The following is a 20,802-nucleotide window of genomic DNA, read 5'->3' on the forward strand; positions in this document are numbered from 1 at the left end:
CCTGGTAACCTTGATTTCCATGACTACATTGTATTAAGGGTAAATTTATTCCAGGCCTCCACAGCCATCTCTACAGCCGTCAATCGCTATTTTTTTTTATAAAAATCTGTTTCAAGTCTGTAGACGTTACTAGTCGAGTATCCTATTCCGTCCTGGATGCCTAATAAGACTAATAAGCTATTTCTGACATTAAAGCTGCTTATAGCTGGATTTACCATCACAGTAAATCTAACCTGGACATTTTGTTTAGATATACTGTATATATCCTAATGATGTCACCTTTAAGCATAAGGCACGATGCATGAAATATGAAATAGCAGGCAGGCTGTGGCAGAAATAGTCTCGGCAATCTGAAACACACTCGTGCCTGTGTGACGTTTGTCATTTTATCTCCTTTCAGAGAGCCTTCAAGGCCAAAGCCTAAGAAATAAAAAAAAAACACTCTATGATGCATGGGCAATGTGACAGAAGCAGATTAGTGCAGAAACAAGCGTTTAGCCATGGGAGGAGAAAAAGCTTGTGCATGAGGCAAACAGTAATCAGGTCTGCGCTCTCACCCCGTCAGTGACGTTTCTGTCACCGCTGATGACGGCTGGAGTCAATGGCAGGAAGGGAGAGACCGAGTTGTGGCTATTGTGAGAAGCCAAAGCAGTGGCTCAGTCTCAGTCTCAGTGTGGTACAACATCCATGTGTAAAGTGTAATAATGCTAAAACATGTAGCAGGAAATGTCAACATGTCTGTGTGAAGGATTTTAAAGGATACTGCATATATATATATATGTGTGTGTGTGTGTGTGTGTGTGTGTGTGTGTGTGTGTGTGTGTGTGTGTGTGTGTGTGTGTGTGTGTGTGTGTGTGTGTGTGTGTGTGTGTATTATAACAATAAAGGCTGTGTTTAATAAGTCAAAACTAATGTGGTGGAAAATAAACAAAGTTTGGGAGCCAATGGAAACGTTTTAACTTTTCAAATTGAAAGAATATTGGGAATTTGCACTGAAAACAAATGCATTACTTAGTAAATGCATTAGTCTGAATACCGAATACTAAATACTTTGGATCCTGAATATACTCGATGCACTGAATACTAAATTCTCTGAAACCTGAATGTATTCAGTACACTGAATACTAAATATTCTGGATACTGAATACACTCTATACTAAACATGCTAAATATTATGTATCCTGAATATGCAGAATGCACTGAATATATTGAATACTGAATATCCTGGATCCTTAATCTAGAGGATACTAATTACCCTGGATCCTGTATACGCTGAATACACTGCACTGAATATACTGAGTACTAAATACCCTGGATCCTGAATATACTGAATAGTGAACACTGAAAATACTGATCCTGAGAATACTGGATATGCTAAATACTGAATACACCAGACACCAAAATAGAATATTCTGAATATCGTCGCTGTCGGACGGAATCCTCGTACTGTATGTCTAAATTTTGTCAATTTCATATTTTTTCACATATCGATGCTATTGGTCAGTCCCCACGTGGGTCTGTTATTTTTACAAGTTATTAACCAATCTAGAGTCTTTAAAATAGCTTGAGTGCAAATCTCTTAACTCCATTGGACACTTCATCTGTCCACCTCTTCTTCATTCCGTGGGAGAGCTTCGCGGCATATCCTCAAGATTAAGAGTCGCAACGAATCAACACGTCTTCTGAGGTAAATGTCTTCAAATCACTGGGCTCAAAGAAAAAAAATCTTGACCCCCGCTAGTTCTGGTGCTCGTCTGAGGACAGGAATTTAGCGCAAGACAATCCACTGCAACGCGGACTAAACCCTGTGTATCGTTGATAAGATACGGCGGTTTTTTTATTTCCCGAAAAATAATGGTTTTGGAGATACGAGGATTTCGCCCGTCAGTGACGATATACTAGATTACATGGAATATACTGAATACTGAAACCCTTACGTTTTCAAACATATTCAGGGAATATGAAAGCTGGTCCAGGGTTATCGTTCCTTAAACTTTTCTTAACTATTAACGTCTTTTTATGGTGGTAGATGTGAGGTGGTAGTATTTTCGAGTAAATGTACAGACATGTACAATGAACTGGCAAGCAAGAGATATTTAGTGGACTCTTATGAGGAATCAGTCTTTGCAAGTACAAAAAAAGTAAACAAATGTGCATAAAATAAATGAGATAATTAATACAGGGCTAAGGAGGTAGTGTAATTAAACAGAGGTAAAGGAATAGTAAATATGCACATAGACATAAATGCCAGCCATATTTATGAACACCTGGAGTTTCTCATGTTTTATTACACTTTAATCACTATTATTGCTACAGACCACAATGATAGAGAGTAGCAATTAAATAAAGATGCTGGAACAGGCTTCAATCTCCGGAAAGCCCAGAAGTCGTCAGTGGGGCCACACTTACGTTCCTCACTCTCCTCACTACATATTTTTCTGAACAATAATCGGGGATATAAACAGATTAGGGCAGGATGTGAGGTGGTATGATGATATGAGGTGAAAATTGTTGCAGATACCGTCATGATCTAAGCTGTGTGAAAGCAGGGTCACACACTTCTGATGATGCTTCCATGCAGAAAAAGTGAAATCCGCACCGAACGAAAACACGGAAACGTGTATATAAATGAGTCAACGTGAGAAACTGAGAGACGACTAGCGACAGATACACTCGGGTTTCAGAAAACTACTGAATGTTACAGTGTTTTTTAAAAACCCATTCAGAAGTGCAAAAAATCGATCATGATATGCTTCTGGTTCACAAACAAAAAGCTAATTGAATGATGAAATCGATTCTTCCTTTAACAAGGTACTGAATACTGAATACATGGGGGTATTTTTTTATTGATCTGGAGAATTCAGAATATGGCGAATACTGAATACACCAGAGACCAAAAACACCAGAATACATACTGTACAGTAGTATACAGAATGCTGAATACTGAATACACTGACTACGTAATACAAAATACTTAATATGTAACACAGCTGACTAAATTGAACTCTTCTATGTAATATTTAATACATTGAATACTGAATAATTAATGCATTCAATGCTGAATATACTGAACAGCATGTATACAATTTACTTGGAATATCCTTTATACTGAATACAGTGAACGCTGAATAAACTGATCGTATTGAATACACTGAATTCTGAATAAACTGAGTACAAAATACTGAATACTGTCTACTGAATGTTCTAACTACTGAAGACAATGAATAATGAACGCATTGACAACTGAATTCGGAATACACTAAATACTGAATGTATTGACATAATACTGAATAATGACTACTGAATACACCAGGCATGTTCAGGAAATATAAAAGCTGGTCCAGGGTTATAGTATCTGTGTGAAAGCATGGTCAAATCTATTTTTCCTTTAACAATATTTTCTTTTCTGTGTTAACTCTAATTGTCTATTGGCAAGAAAAATGGGCATTTCATCCAATTTGTCAACTCAGTTCGACTGAATCAGACAATTTTCTGCTGTAATCGGTCCTGAAGTAAATTAGCAGCAGTTACACAATATACTGAAACCATCTCAGCTGTCTTCTTCAGAGCTAAAATCTGCATCCAAAGCACAAAATCCTCCACCACATTATTTCCCATACTGTAATTCAGCACTTTCTACAGTACAGTACATGATGCAATGTGGTTGCTCCTTTCCACCTTAATGACAGCATGTAAACTTCTTCTCTTTCGCAGTTCAACCTGCCATTTCCCTTCAGACCAGTCTTTATTTTTCTTACTAATCTACAGTACCTAACCAGCTCGGACACTTCCTGACGTGAACCTCAACACATCTGTCCAGGAAATCTGTATTGACTCGAGTCGACCGAGATGCCTGATGTACAGCCACAACGACAAGTGACGCCGACTGAAAATTGAAAATCTGGAGCTTCGTCGTTATAAATCTTGACTTGGAATTCATTTTAGATTTTTAGTTTAAAAACCTCAATGTCTCTGCTAGTAGCAACAGAGAAAAAAACATGTGCTTCCTCTGTCTTTGACTCTCGATCACTCAGTCAGCTGTGTCACCTTGCTGCGGGCTACAGAACACACACACACACACACACACACAGACGAGAAGACTAAGCGAACTCTTGTAGTACAGGTTCAAACACAAATCGTCTGCTCCCTCTAGACTCAACTGTGCCAGCTTCACTAAAATCATGGTCCTGAATAAAGCTGCACTTTCTCCTGATATTACAACTACACAAATCTCACCATTTCCTAACGCTAACACAAAAAACGAAGTTGTTTATAACGGTGTGTTACACGTAGAGGACGTTTTGTTATAGGTAAATAATTAACAACGATGCTAACACTTTTATTGATATATAATTAACAATGATGCTAACACTTTTATTCCTCTCGGCCAAAGCAAGTTGCCTTTTTTTTTGTTTTTGTCTTTTTGTTCATTTGTTCAATTTTAACTTTAGTTAGACAATTAGACTTTTCAAACTTGACTGCTGAAGCATAACATTAACACATTTTGCTGTCGTGTCGTTAATCCGGATTAATACTTTATCCGGATACGATGCGCAATGTGTGGCGTCCTTCATGTGTGAGCCGGAGCATGAATTGTACTGGTTGTAGCTGTATACTGGTAATCGATTCGGATCCTTACTCTGACTCATCTTAATCAATCAATTAATCGATCTGACAATAAGTAAATAAATATAGTACTACTGGTTGTAAAAACCTGGTGAGACAACCAAAATTGGGTAAAAAAAAAAAAAAGAACTAATTAATTAAGTAAGTAAGTAATATAAACAAAAACAAACAACTAGAATTTTGCTACGATGAGTTTTTATGACTAACAAAAGAAAACCGCATGAATCAAAGAGACAATTCAATGAAATTACAAACAACTACAATGAGGAAAAATCCAAGTAAATGAATAAAGTGGAAATAAAAAAGTGGAAATTCTGATAAGATTTTTTTAATTTCAATACAAAGGCAACTAATGTCGCAATGTAGTCACATCTCAATCAAACTGTCATATCTCATTTCTAGCAGCTAATGAAATGAGAGAGAAAGTGTGTGTGTGTGAGAGAGAGAGAGAGAGAGAGAGAGAGAGAGAGAGAGAGAGAGAGAGAGAGAGAGAGAGAGAGAGAGAGAGACGGTCACTGACCTGTGCTGGGCGTTCAGGTAGTCTGTAGTTCTGGTTCTGGAGAAAGCGGCAGCCGTCCTTGGCCAGCCTCTGCACCATCTCCAAGCGTGAAAACTCATCTGGGGACCTCAGAGCACACACACCACCCTGCTGCAGAACCGGAGGCAGAGAGAAGAGATACTTCAGCCCGCAGTCCCACGTCATGCTGCTCATCTCTCCAACACACACACACTTACACTCACTCACTCAGTCACAGACAGACAGAGCCACGGTACACACTCTCAAACAGGAGAGCAGACACAGTGCCTCAATCTGTAATAAACTCCTGATGAGTGTGTGTTGTAGAAGCCTGAAGTCTCAGTGCTGCCAGAACGGAGGTGTCTATGTGTACGTGTACAGTATGTCCTGAACTCGTTTCTCATTCATCCCCTGCTCATTTGCCCTCCTGCGTTAGACTGAAGTAGGAGTGTGTAAGTGTGTTACTTTCAGTGAGTAAGTGTGTAAGTGTGTGTGTGTGCGCGTGTGTGTGCGCGTGTGTGAGAGTTTGGCAAAGAGAAAAGGCTCACGTTTGTTACTCCGCCCAAAAGGAGAAGCGGGAAAGTGCAGACAGGACAACGTAACTAAACTGCAGTGGGAAAGACAAACTGTGGAGTATTTAGTTTCCTGAAAGGAAGCTGTTTTATCAGCCGCAGGCTTCGGATCATAAACACAGCTACAGATCCGATCTGAGGAGTGTTTTAGTGTGTTCGAGAGATAAAGAAAAAAGAATAAAGTGGAGGCTACACCGCTAGCAGTAAATTTCTTAACTTAAGTATTCATCCCTCTTGAACCAGGGGACTGATTTAGTCTTATACAGTATGTCATAAATCTGCACAAAATAGCCATACTGATCGAGCTGGGGGGAAAAAAATCAATAAACTGCAAAATTATTTACACTATTATTTATTTTATTGCAAAGTATATTGATTTTTTTCCTCCTCAGCTTCAGTATTATGGCCTGTTTTGTTTAGATTAATACCATTTAATCACATTTAAGTCCCTAATGGAAGGTATTTTTTCAAGGCACTGCATGTGAAAAAGAAAACTCAGATCCAAACTTAAACAGCTTAAACTTTCTAACTAAATGAAGTCTTTTAAACAAAGACTAAGATATGGAATTTGCTCATGTTCAGTATTGAATGTCTTCGTCATGTCCCACTCCACAGTGGTGTTTAACATGAAGCTCGTATGAAAACAGACACTCAGGACTTTGTTGTGTTTATACAAGCATTTCCTACTAGGGGAAATATATTAATAGAAAACTCTTCATCATAGAAGAATTTCTGCTCTCCGAGATGCCGCAAGTGTTTGTTCTCTAAAAAAAACACCTAAAATTTGAAGACAAAGTCTAAAATTCTGTGTAAGGTTATCGACAGAGGGAAAAACACACATCTCATACTGAAAGCCAACACTTACAGTATTTGACTTATGACTCATTTGAATCACATGAATCATTTTAGATAAGACTCGCGTCCAGAAAATCCCTCATTTTATTGATAACAACTCGATTTCCACTCCATTGTACTGGTCAAAAGGTACCATATATAGGAAGCAGTTGTTGGTGTAGCCGATAAACACGTTTTCAAGAAACTTTAATGAATTAATTTTTTGAGATTATTTCTATTCTGTTCATTTAAAATACATTTTCTGGTCACTGCATAATAACGTGTTATTGCACAGTGCTTATATCTTCTAAAATATCATCTAATACCTTCTAAAATATTAAACATTTTAATTCATCAACAGCCTCGATGTTATAGGTTTCGTAAAAAGGGTTAAAGTTCAAGTTTACTTTAGTTCCAGGATGTAAAACTACAAAACGTTTATATAGAAATGTTTTAGGGGATGGGGTTGGATGCAAATACTTATGCACTGCGTTGTATGAAGATCAAGCTGAAAACATAATTTAATCTATTTTAAATTTTTCCATAGAGGAGTATCAGAAGAAGAGATAACTCGCACAAACCCAGACACACCCATGGGACAGTTGTGAGTTTCAGAAACAGGGGGAGGAGCCAGATCATGAGGGCACGAGCTATCATCAGACGCGTCCTTTTGTTTATTGACACTGAGCTCGGTTTTGATTGGTGCAGAGCAGAGCACTTCCTGTGAACTAATTATCCCATAGTGCCAAGGGATTAGGGTTTGTGAGTCAGAAAAACTATAATTGGGGAGGGTTAAATAAATAAATAAATAAATAAATAAATAAATAAATAAATAAATAAATAAATAAATAGATAGATAGATAGATAGATAGATAGATAGATAGATAGATAGATTTAACCCATCTAAAGTGCACACACACACACACACACACACACACAGCAGTAAACACACACCTTTAGCAGTGGGCAGCCATTTACTGTATGCTGCGCGCCCGAGGAGCAGTTGGGGGGGTTCGGTGCCTTGCTCAAGGGCACCTCAGTCGTGGTATTGCTGGCCCGGGACCTGAACCCACAACCTTAGTGTTAGGAGTCTAACTCTCTAACCATTAGGCCATGACTTCCCATAATGTAAGGAAATGCTATTTATTATACATAACGCTCTGTAAACTGCACAAGGTCACACTTATTTCAAGAATTAAGATTTAATTCTTGTAAATTAATCTACTAAATTAATCTAATAAATTTGGTCAGATTTACAAGAAATTCTGAATTGATCAGTATACCTGTTCCCAGCCATAGGGGTTGAAAGTCACTGTGGCTAAACTAAGGTGGGATGTATAAGTCATAATGTAAACAGAGCAAATGTTTTTTGGTGACAAATCTAGAAATCACAGTGTTGAAGGCATTGTTCAAATTTCCCAAATAAAATAACATCTGAGCGTGGGCCGAACCAAAAAACATGGAAGACAAGCAAGCAAGCTGTGGTTCAATGGTGGCTCAAGTGGTTAAGGCTCTGGGTTGTGGATTGGAAGATCGGGGTTTAAACCCCAGCACTGCTAAGCTGCCACTGTTGGGCCCTTGAGCAAGGCCCTTAACCCTCACTGCTCCAAGAGTGCTGTATCATGACTAACACTGTGCTTAAACCCCAACCTCCAAAGCTGGGATATACAAATAAACTGTGCTGTAATGTATATGTTACAAAATAAAGGCTTCTAATCTATATTAACATACAGAGTAGAAATATTCAAATGAAACAAGGTGAGACACGGAACAGGTAAACACATTAGGGTAAAAAAAACATGCTGCAAGCCAAGAAGTGAAATGAAAAAGTACTTATATTTAAATATATGTCTCGAGTGAATATTTGAGGTAAACTTTCTCATATTGCACTCCAAACAAATACAAAGGGATATGGTTGGTTGTTCTGGTCCTTTAAGTCATATTCATTCATCAATTTCTTAATGATCTGTATCAATAAAGTTATAGGCTTATCATACGATGCTACACAAGTGACTAAAAGCAACACTGCACAAATTATTCACTGTCAATTTATAGGTTTATTTGCTTGTAGCTATTTTTCCATTTACAATATTAAACACCACCAGAGCGAAATTTTTATTAATCAGCTGGTCACTTCTATAATGGCTGTAAACCTAAATGTTTTTCATCAGTTCAGGTTGAAGAGACCCTACAAATGGATGCTGTGGGCAGTTCCCTGCACAATATAATGCCTTGCAGAGGAAGACTGAAAGCTTAGATGAAGACTCCTAATGCTACTAAAATACTGAATATTAATATGAGGACACAGGAATAGGGCCATGAGAGAGTCACTGAGAGAGAGTGCTTACTTTAAAACAGAATTTTGGTGGCCATTTACAAATGTAAATGTCTGACCACATATGCATAAATTCAAGAAAGAGAGAAAGAGAGAAGGAGCGATAGAGAGAGAGAAAGAGAAAGAGAGAGAGGGAGAGATGCTATTACCTAGGCTGTAATTACCTACATGGTAATAATCATCCAGGCTGTGGGTGGAAGGGAACCACAGAGGAGCTCTAATCAGATGTAGAGCAGCCATGCTACACACACACACACACACACACACACACACACACACACACACACACACACACACACACACACACACACACACACACACATCTAAAAGCTCTGTTTGCCATCATTCAGTCTAATAAGACGCTGGGTCCCAAAATTGCACAAGCTAATAACCTCCAGCATAGATATTTACGCCAGCACAATGCAAACACATACAAACACAAACCCACTTCCTTTCCTCACTTATACTTACTCATATAACCATCATTAATGCAACACACCGATAACACTAGCACAGCCGAACATATTTATGACAGCAAAAAAAATAGCTACCTAAAATCTACATTTCAGATAGAGCATATTTGTTAAAAATGAAGGGGAAAAAAAGATATTCAATATTCATTAATATTAAATAGTTAAATCACAGTACTGCTGAATTCTCACTCATTCATTCATTTTCTACCGCTTATCCGAACTTCTCAGGTCACGGGGAGCCTGTGCCAGGCGTCAAATCTCAGGCGTCATCGGGCATCAAGGCAGGATACACCCTGGACGGAGTGCCAACCCATCGCAGGACACACACACTCTCATTCACTCACACACACACACTACGGACAATTTTCCAGAGATGCCAATCAACCTACCATGCATGTCTTTGGACCGGGGGAGGAAACCTGAGTACCCGGAGGAAACCCCCGAGGCCCCCGAGAACATGCAAACTCCACACACACAAGGCAGAGGCGGCTGAATTCTCAGATTAATGCAAATCGTTCTTATACATACTTGTTTCTATGGTGATAACTAATTCGCAGGGATCTATATAACTGATGTGCTACACAAAAGCTACGAGGAAAACCTACACACTCGTCTACTTAATACCAGAGACTCCTTCCATTCAAATGAAATAAACGTTCTATATTTATGGAAGGAGTCTCCAGTGTCAGTACTGTAGGTGTAATGTGTAGGTTTTCCTCTGCAGGAGAGTCTTCAGGACAAAGAACGTCCTCTTTGTAGTTTCCGAGTAATATTGTGATTGTGACTGTTTACAAACTAGTCAACTGTACAAGATGTCCTTTAACTATTAAAACTGTAATCGCTGACAAACTGCTGTAGTAAAAGAGCAAGAAATCTACTGAAGGTTGTGATAGAAAACTACCAGAAAATATTCCATTACAAGGTGGAAACAGTGTTTCAGCAGCTCATGTCAGGCCACAACACACAGCCAGCAGCACTGATCATTTTCCTGAAGTAGCACAACCCCTAGTGTTTTATAGCTTACTTAGATCAGCAAAAAATCTCATTGTGAGGAGATACTGGGACAGTTCCCTGCCAGACCACCAGAGGGTGCTGGCAGGCGTTACGTCATAGCTGGCTTTTTCGATTGTTATTCCCCACGTGAGTTGTGCTTTGTGCTTCCTATTGTTCTGCCTTTCCGTCATGTCACCGGTTCCTAATTTACCCCAATGTTTTGCCCTATATATATATATATCAGCCCTTTTGTACCTGTCTTTGTCAGTCTTTGTTGTGTGTTTGCACGGTACAGTCGGATGTGTAACCAGGTTCCAATGGAATTGTTATGTTTTGTTATTCATGTTGTATTTGTTCCGTGTTCGCTGTAAGACTAGATCTATTTTATTTATGTTGATTGAGGTGCATTAGTTAAATGTAGGGTCTCCGATGTTTGAAAGTCAGTGTTGACGTATAAAATCACCCAAACAAACACGGCCCTAACCCAAATGGGTCCCACCCCTGTATTGATAGCTCAGCCCAAGCAAAAATGACACACAAGCATAATCATGTAAAGGACAAAGGCATATATTAGTTCTGGTAACAAAGCAAAACCAACGTTACTCACCTATCGAGAAGGAAAAAAGCGCCTCGGCGTCTTAAGTAAAGTCGGCCACATATTCACAGATTGGAGTTTCCCGAGTCAATAACTTCTGAGCTAAACGCTGTTACTACACAAAACGCGGTTGTAGCTGCCTCTCTACATTACTACAATAGAAAAGAGGTGTTATTTGTGTAGTAACAGCGTTTAGCTCAGGAGTTATTGACTCGAGGAAACTTCAATCTGTGAATATGTGGCCAACTTCCTGCTCCTTCAGTTCTCTCCAGCGCTGGAAAGCTGATCCTATATTAACACGTCCTACTTCTTGCCTTATCGTAAGTCTTTCTTCTCTTTCTTTCTTTGTTTTTATCCTCCATGTCAATGTTAAAACCGCTTTCTGCTAATGTCACACATGCGCACTGAACACTCTCTCCGCCGCATATCGACAAGACCCGCCCCTTTCTGCTCATTGGCTACACGTTTATTTTTCATTCCTGTTTAGTTTGTCGGTCCGACTCAGTTTTCTGAAACATTTCTCAAACATCAGAGACCCTGCCTTTAATCCTACATTTGGGTCTGATTCTCTGTATTTCGCTTATAGTTATTATGCTGAATGTCCTTTTTCTGTTGTATGTCTGATCTTCTGTCTGATCTTGGATTGGTGCAGTGGGTGGTGTTATTGGGTGGTGCAGTGGGTGGTGGTATTGCTATTATGTCAGATATATAGTACAGTACAGTGTAGTGTCTGAATCTAGTGAGCATGTCTAATCTAAGATCTGTGCAGCGTAACTATAGTGGGTTGCTCTTCTGTCTGATCTCAGATCTGTGTGTAGTGTGTGATGTCTGTGTAGTGTTTGTGTAGTGTGCAATTGTAGTGAAGATGTCTGATCTCAGGACTGTGCAGTATTTGTGGCATGTGATTGTAGAGAAGACGTCTGATCTCAGGATTGTGTATTGTTTTTGTAGCGTGCCACTGCGGTTAAATTTTTGTTCTCAGGACTGTTTAGTGTTTGTGTTGTGTGCGATGTCTGTGTAGTGTCATCTGCACTGTGCTGATATAATGTTGGTGTTATGTCTGATCTAAGGTCTGTACAATGTTTGTGTAGTGTGCAATGTCTGTGTAGTGTTTGTGTAGTGTGTGATTGTAGTGAAGATGTCTGATCTCAGAACTGTGTAATGTTTTGTGTAGTGTGTGATTGTAGTGAAGATGTCTGATCTCAGAACTGTGTAGTGTTTGTGTAGTGTGTGATTGTAGTAAGGATGTCTGATCTCAGGACTGTGTAGTGTTTTGTGTAGTGTGTGATTGTAGTAAGGATGTCTGATCTCAGGACTGTGTAGTGTTGTTGCTGTGTAGTGTGTGACTATAGTAAGGATGTCTGATCTCAGGACTGTGTAGTGTTTTGTGTAGTGTGTGACTGTAGTAAGGATGTCTGATCTCAGGACTGTGTAGTGTTTTGTGTAGTGTGTGATTGTAGTAAGAATGTCTGATCTCAGGACTGTGTAGTGTTTTGTGTAGTGTGTGATTGTAGTAAGAATGTCTGATCTCAGGACTGTGTAGTGTTTGTGTAGTGTGTGATTGTAGTGAAGATGTCTGATCTCAGAACTGTGTAATGTTTTGTGTAGTGTGTAATTGTAGTAAGGATGTCTGATCTCAGGACTGTGTAGTGTTTTGTGTAGTGTGTAATTGTAGTAAGGATGTCTGATCTCAGGACTGTGTAGTGTTTTGTGTAGTGTGTGATTGTAGTAAGAATGTCTGATCTCAGGACTGTGTAGTGTTTTGTGTAGTGTGTGATTGTAGTAAGGATGTCTGATCTCAGGACTGTGTAGTGTTTTGTGTAGTGTGTGATTGTAGTAAGGATGTCTGATCTCAGGACTGTGTAGTGTCGTTGCTGTGTAGTGTGTGACTGTAGTAAGGATGTCTGATCTCAGGACTGTGTAGTGTTTTGTGTAGTGTGTAATTGTAGTAAGGATGTCTGATCTCAGGACTGTGTAGTGTTGTTGCTGTGTAGTGTGTGATTGTAGTAAGGATGTCTGATCTCAGGACTGTGTAGTGTTTTGTGTAGTGTGTGACTGTAGTAAGGATGTCTGATCTCAGGACTGTGTAGTGTTTTGTGTAGTGTGTAATTGTAGTAAGGATGTCTGATCTCAGGACTGTGTAGTGTTGTTGCTGTGTAGTGTGTGACTGTAGTAAGGATGTCTGATCTCGTGTGTATGTCTTGTGTATATGCTGCACTATGCCGCTCTTCTGCCTGATTCCGGGTTTGTGCAGTGTGTGTGAGATTGTGTGTGTGTGTGTGAGTGTGTATGTTGTGTTGTTACCGTACTTAGCCGTATGTCATGTCACTTTTATTCTGTTAAATATCAACTGATATTCCTAAAAAACAATTTTTTCTGTACTGACACGTTGTCCATATCTAAAAATCTAATTCCTGGCTCCAGAATAATTGTGCATATGACTGTAGATATCTTGTTTATTCTCCTTATGTAGTTTTCTGTGTTCACGGCGAATCCCTGAGGAGAAACTCTATTTATTTTTTCCTAGGATCTGTATCGTTAGCTATAAATAACTGCCTCTGATTGTGTCGCTTTCTCACCCACACGAGACATGAAAACTCCCTCATCAGCACTTTCCTGTAGGAGTTTCTCAAGAAATAAACATGTCTGATAAGCGTCATCACAAGACCTGTCCCTCTCTCTCTCTCTCTCTCTCTCTCTCTCTCTCTCTCTCTCTCTCTCTCTCTCTCTCTCTCTCTCTCTCTCTGCCTCTCTCACTCTCTCTCTCTCTTTTCAGCCTGAGGCACTTCCTGTTACAAGTCCAACGACTACAACAACCATGCAAATAATGAGGAAGGTGGTGAATGAGGAAAAGATATACAGGGTTTTGCCAAAACAGTTCCAGATTTTTGCAATAAGTAAGCTGAGTCTGATCTCAGACCTGTGCAAGGAATGTAGTATTATATTATATCTGTCTAATCTCAAGTTAGGGCAATGCGGTATTACAGTCTTTCTTTTTTTTAATCTTGTTTTATTGTGTCTATAATCTCAGACCTGGGAAATCTGGTATTTTATTGTGTCTGATCTCAGACCTGAGGTATTGCACTGTTGCATTGTTTTTGTCATCTCAGGCCTCGGCAGTATCAATTCAGTGTGGTGCTATAGTAAATATGTCTGATCTCAGATCTGTCTTAGTACAGTACATCCCTCCACTGTCTAATCTAAGGCCTGTACGCTGTGAACAACGAAGAACTGTAGTGAGAGAATCTGATCTCTGCCTCTTTATGTTGTGTTAGTACAGTATGTACTCTAGTGTCTAATCTAAGGCCTAATCAAGGCCTGTGAGTCTCTAATGAGCAGTATCGCATAGCTGAGCAGATTCCTGTTATTTTCCTATGTGGTAGTGAATGTCTGATCTAAGGACTGTGCAGTGTATGTATAGTCTGGAATTGTAGTGAGGACGTCTGATAAAACACGTGTGGTCTATATGTCTCAGATCAAATATAGGTATAAAATGTGACTTTGCTGTCTGATCGCAGACTTATGAAGCTTTGTTGCCGTTTGGTAAAAAAATAAAATCTAATCTCAAGTCTATGCAGTGTGTATACAGTGTGGGAGTGCAATGTGGTTCGAAATATGTCTGATCTCAGATCTGTGTTGTGATGGTAAAATATGTTGTGTTATGTTTGATCTAACGCAGACTCGGTGGATTGTGGAATGTTAGTGAACATGTCTGACCTCATATCTGTCCAGTGTAGCTAGAGTATGTTGCTCTTCTGTCTGATTTAAAACCTGTGCAGTGTGTGTACAGTGTGAGTGCAGTGAGGCTGTCTGATCTCAAGCCTATGTTGTGGTACAAAACAGATCTGTGTTGTTGCTATTACAGCGTGTCTGATCACAGATCTGTGCAGTATGTGTGTATGGTGTGTGCGATTGTAGTGAGGACGTCAGATCTGATCTCAGATGTTGTGTTGTGTTGCTGCACTATGTTTCTTTATTGTGTGAGATTTTTCTGTCTGATCAAATCACAGTGAAATGGTGAATTATTGAGACGCAGTAAGAGGTTTCCCATGTCTAAAGCCTTGCCAAGCTCACTCACTCACCCTCTCTGTCCTGTTTCCTGTCCTCTCTCTCTCTCTCTCTCTCTCTCTCTCTCTCTCTCTCTCTCTCTCTCTCTCTCTCTCTCTCTCTCTCTCTCTCTCTCTCTCTCTCTCTCTCTCTCGCCCACACAACTCCAGACACGTAAATGCACTCAGGCACACAAACAGAACTTCATACCCACGGTTCACATTATTCTAGAAATCCACAGGAAACACACACCTTTCTGAAATAAAGTGCCGTGTTCCTCTTCAGACACGACCCCCCTGTCGACCCCCTGTGCTCTTTATTCTTCGCTAAGCTGCTGAGTCACTCTTTCTAAAAGCTAAAATTGCTTTAAAATTTTTGTTCTTTTGTTCAGGAAATAGGGGCTGGAGGAAAAAAGTTTCCTACAGCTGGCTAATGGAAGACTGTTCTTTCACTGATAGCGTTTTCAGATAGAATCTATTCTGTATGTTTTGACAACGCTGATTTGTTTTGATTTGTATGTTTTGAACGACAAATGTTGATATTCTTGACGGTTTTGTCTTGTTCTTTACTGTCTTGGTGTCTTTGCATTATACAGTTGAACCTCGACATCCGATTTTAATTCGTTCTGAAGGCGAGTTCTTAAGGCGAAAATTATTACGTATTAAAATAAATTTCCCGTAGGAAATAATGTAATACAGATGATCTGTTCCAGCCACCCAATATTATTACTATTGACTATTTCCAACATTACAATCATATTTTTGCATAGAAAAACAATCTTGTCCTTTTCCTTGAGGATTGCTGTGCTTACGGCGGATGCTGACCATTCCTGCTCTCGAGCAAAATCGCACGTTTGTACACCGGCTGCTTTTTAAGCGATGATTTCTTTCTTTATGTCCAATGAAAATGGCTCCCTTTTCTTTGTGCTAATGTTCTTGCTTACTTTCTTAGGACCCACAGTGCAATGTCTTCACTAAATCTTGCACAAAATGCAAAAAACTCTAATGAAGTTGTGTAGCTAATCGTGGGCTAAAAATAGAACAAACCGCACACGCCATTAATCTGTCAACAAAAACCGCGTAGTTTTTAAACGCATGCCGAATGCAACGCTTTCGCTTGGCATTCCACTGATGCAAAGAAGTTTTGCACAGCTCTCGGAAATACGTGCAACTTAGCCGGCGTTCGGTTCCTATGTATACCAAATAAGCTTTGTACGCTTATGCAAATTTCTTGCAAAATTTCAATTCTTAAGGCGAAAATTGGTAAGGGAGATCGTTCGTATGCTGACGTTCCGCTGTATATACAGTATAAATAAAAATTTATGGCTAAATACTAGCTAGTTAAATCAAGCAAAATTCCTAAACTAAAAAGCACATGGTTAAAATACACACAGCTGAATATAAAATAAACCAAGTTATAACAACCCAGCGTGAGGTAACACAACAGAAACCAGACATTCTCAGCGTACCGTACCGTACCTTGACTTTGTCTTCGACTGGCTTCTGTGGTTCTTGTTGGGAACTTTCTCCTGTCTCTGAATTGTCATCCTCAGACACTGCAATCAATCAGCATGCAATCTATTAGTCTAACTGTGTTTAGTAAACACAACCATAAAGAAGACACTGATTTCTTTGCTTCCCATCAGAAAGCTCATTAATCTTACTTGATTTGCGTGCCTTCCTCGCCAGCGCCGCAGCTAGTTCATTTTGTACCTGTGAACAACAGGAAATATGTTTCAGCTAGACAAGAAAAGAAAAGCAAGAAAAACACTCATGGTACTGCAGTAAGGCCAGTAAGGAGAAAGCACATGATGTAGTATTTATAACACAGGACACAGAAGACAGACACAAATGATGAAAAATGCAATAACCCTCATACTGTACAGTTCCTTCTTAATGGACAAGCGCTGTAAAGTTGCCCTTAAACAAGACTTCTGAGTCTGACGAGGATGTGGACGTGTCTCGCCGCAGGAAACGGCGGCTGACTTCTTTATTTATTTATGTTTTTGATGATTAAAAAGTTAAAAGCTACAAAACAGCCCGATCGTGTAGCACTGATTGTAGAAGGATAAGCCAGTGTATGGAATAAAACATGAGAGACAGATGCTGAGATCAAATTTAAGCAAAAAACCTACAAAAACAGCTCACTTTTATTAAGCGCGAAGGAGACGATGAAGGGATAAATTTCATTGTCGATTCTAGAACCGGATTTCTACAAAGCTGCATTGCGATAAAATCCATTGTTAAAAGTATTCGTCCCACAATGGGGAAATTTCTCTGTTACAGCAGCAAAAATATATAAAAAGAATAAGGAATAAAGACATAATATAATATACAGTGTATACAAAACAAAAATATATAAAAAAGAGATAATATTGCACATTTTTCAAAATTTCTGTTATCGCATATGTTTAAAATACTTTGTTATTGTTTATTATTGCAATTAAACAGTAATAACAGTGTGTATTATTGTGACTGGTTCACTGGGAGCAGCTTTGATTGTAAAGCCTAATAGCTACAGGGAGAAAAGAGCGTCTGTATCGCTTCAGACACTTAGATGTAACTGTCTGTCACTGAAGGAGCTGCTCAGAGATTTCGTACAGGAGGTGAGAGTCGTTCTCCAGCAATGATGATAGTTTTGCTACCATCCTCCTTTCTCCCACCTCCTGTACAGTGTCCAGAGGAATCCCCCGGACTGAGCTGCCTGATCAGCTTGTCCAGCCTCTCTGCAGTAGAGATGCTGTTGCACCAGCATACCACGCCATAGAATATGGCTGAGGCCACCACAGAAACGAAAAAGGTCTTCAGTAGCTCTCCCTGCACTCCTTAGTCTCCTCAGCAGAAAGAGTCTGCTCTGTCCTTTCTTGTTGATTGCCTCAGTATTGTCTGTCCAGTCCAGTTTGCTGTTCAAATGAACACCCATGTACGTATTTGTAAGAGTCCACTCCCATAATGTCCTCTCCCTGAATGTTCACTGGTGGTAATAATGAATTTTATTTCTGCCTATAGAAATCCACCACCAGTTCTTTGGTTTGGATTACTCTAGGGTTTATACTAAAGTGGTATTAAAAGCCATAGAAATATTGTGGAAAATCTTTATTTTCTCGAGAGTCCATAATCTTAGTCATGTCTATACTTTTTATTTTTTACACCCGGAAACGATTTAGACATTTTCCAAACGGGTAAATTTATCCCTTAAATTTACCAGATAAATGTCTAGACTAAGTCTGCATGTTTAATTTATGTGCATTTTCTGTGTGGCTGCTGTTTTATTTTTCTTATGGTTCTTCTGTATGTAGGTTCATGGTTGGTGCTTGGAAACTCCAGCCTCATTTATCCATGCCATTCTTTATTGAGTTCTTATTAGTGATGGTGATGTGCTCAGTTCCAAAAAAAAAATACCAAAGAATCCTCTTTGTTTGCATTTGTTAGCTGATTGAATACAGAATACGAGAGCTTCTACAGATTTCGCTCTTTGACAGACAGCGGATTATCCCTGCTAGCTCATGTATACCAGTCGCCCTCGCGCACACACACCGTACGCTGGTGCCCCGGCATCCTGCGATTAAATAGGCTTTCACTCTGGCAGTTTAGTCTGAAACCGACTGAATAATCGGGAATGTGAAATCTGTCATGTGGATGTAGGGGATGTAGTAGCTCACCGGTTAAGGTGATGGACGACTGATCAGAAGGTCATGAGTTCATATCCCAGGGTTGCCAATTTGACATTCCTGGGCCCCTGAGCAAGGCCCTTAACACCCATTTGCTGCATATGTGAGATAAAATGTAAGTTGCTCTGGATAAGGGAGTCGGCCAAATGCCATAAATGTAAATGGAGCAGGAACGGCAACATGGATACCGAACCCAAGTCCAGCCTGTAGGAGCTGGTGTGAGTTCGGTTGTGCTGGATTCCCTTGAGTGAATTGTTTTGGCTGATGACATCATCATTTGTTTCCAATGCAAACAAGTAGCATGAGTGGCAGGGGAATGTTATGGAATAGAGAAAGGACAGGTGAGGTGTGTTACTACACATAATAGCACCAAAAATGTGGTGGAAATGGTTGTGATCTCCATGTGCGTTTGCGATGACGTAAGATGAACGCAAACGCACCAGGGTCCGATAGTAGCAAGCGAATCTGAAACCTGACCGACGCTACAGAACAAATCACAGTCAGATTCGGACCATAGTAAACGCCTCAGTTGGAAAACTGCTTAAGACACCGATCTGGGTCATACAGACCACTGAGACTGCAGTTCTAATACTCTGTGGAATGAAATTTAAGCCAGAAATGTGCAATAGAATAGTTTCCGAGACTCATGAATGCGTTTTTATATTATTTTCAACCTATTTTTAGGTAGAGTGTTATTAGCTTCTATTATTACAGCTGTAATATCTGATGTTAATGGTGCGACCCGTCACATCTCTTCTAGACTCTTTAAGCTTTAATGCCTGCCTGGGAAACCAGATCTATCCAGAATTCTAACGAGTGTGTGCTCTCACACTACTGAACACACACCCTTCTATCCTGTCAAGTACAAATGTTCACGTCACCACCCAGGAGCCGAACAATCAGGGCATATCTGCAGATCATTTACCATGTAATTTAGTGAAATGACCCTAGTTATGAATCTGTTCAGAAATCAATACAGACGTTCCGCACGGGAAATTGACACTAAGCAGCATTTTCGTGCTTATCTCATCCATCTCGCCTCACAGTAGAGCCGAGTCTGTCACGTCACGATAAAGCTGGCTGCTAGCGTATAGAACGTGTGCACGGAAAAGCAAGCTCATTTATCTACATGGATACAAACAAATTTCTTAATGTCACTCGCAGGAACACTTAGGGAGATGTGGTAGAGTGACGATCGAGACGTTAATCTACAACTGATCAGAAGGTTGTGAGCTCGAATACCAGGTTTATCAAGCTGCCACCGCTGGGTCCTTGAGCAAGGCCCTTAACCCTCAGTTGCTCATTTGTATAAAATAAGATTTTAAAAAAAAGTCTCTCTGGATAAGACGTAAACGGCGTAAACGTTTACAAGACAAATTATTATTTACAAGACAAAGTTTTCATGAAACTCTGGTTTGTTCATTCACATTCATATTGTACAAAGACTTTATGAGTTCGTGTACGTTTACATGCAGACGTGACTCGGCTTCGGATCGTACAAATCGTGATACAGCGACTATATAAACATTTATGAAGATCAATAAATAAAACCATAGATTGGTGCAAAAGTAATGGCTCCCTATGTCTACGATAGCGGACATGCTGCGATGGCTTAGCTGAATTTGTGCAGTTTCGATGCTGCTTTTTGGTTCAGCTTTGCGTGTATGATGTTTGCTGTGTCCATGACAACATCAAATAAATAATGTCTGTTGGCCAGTTATCGACACATTCAATTCAATTCAACTCATTCAATTCAAGCTTATTTGTATAGCGCTTTTTACAATGGACAATGTCTCAAAGCAGCTTTACAGAACATAAACACAGAACAAAAGGTTAATATAAGGAGAAATATAGAGAATTAATATAATAAAAATTATATATATATATATATATATATAGTTCACAGTGTGTGTGTATGTATGTATGTATGTATGTATGTATGTATGTATGTATGTATGTATATGTATTTAACTCCAATGAGCAAGTCTGAGTGACTCAGGCAGCAGTGGCAAGGAAAAACTCCCTTAAATTGGTAAGGAAGAAACCTTGAGAAGAACCAGACTCAAAGGGGAACCCATCCTCATATGGGGGTGTGATTACAAATATACAGTCAAACAAATGTTGAATTGGTGTAAGGATC

The 20,802-nt window shown here is 39.5% G+C and overlaps 1 protein-coding gene across 5 annotated transcripts in view; it reads right to left on the minus strand.

Moving 5' to 3' along the window:
• Positions 1-20,802, minus strand: part of rapgef5a (Rap guanine nucleotide exchange factor (GEF) 5a) — an 85,415-nt gene that overhangs the window by 32,934 nt on the left and 31,679 nt on the right. For 4 of the 5 annotated variants that reach the window (XM_027175733.2, XM_027175732.2, XM_027175731.2 and 1 more), the window contains exons 7-9: positions 16,656-16,704; positions 16,471-16,547; positions 5,147-5,275 (exon numbers count right to left, since the gene is read on the minus strand). In XM_027175733.2, coding sequence (XP_027031534.2) covers positions 5,147-5,275; positions 16,471-16,547; positions 16,656-16,704 — 255 coding nt within the window. Of the gene's footprint in view, positions 1-5,146; positions 5,276-5,371; positions 5,655-16,470; positions 16,548-16,655; positions 16,705-20,802 lie in introns of those variants that run through there. The other variant, XM_047807879.1, reaches the window with a different exon arrangement.

The sequence above is a fragment of the Tachysurus fulvidraco genome, chromosome 24 (assembly GCF_022655615.1).
Source record: "Tachysurus fulvidraco isolate hzauxx_2018 chromosome 24, HZAU_PFXX_2.0, whole genome shotgun sequence".
Lineage (NCBI taxonomy): Eukaryota > Metazoa > Chordata > Actinopteri > Siluriformes > Bagridae > Tachysurus > Tachysurus fulvidraco.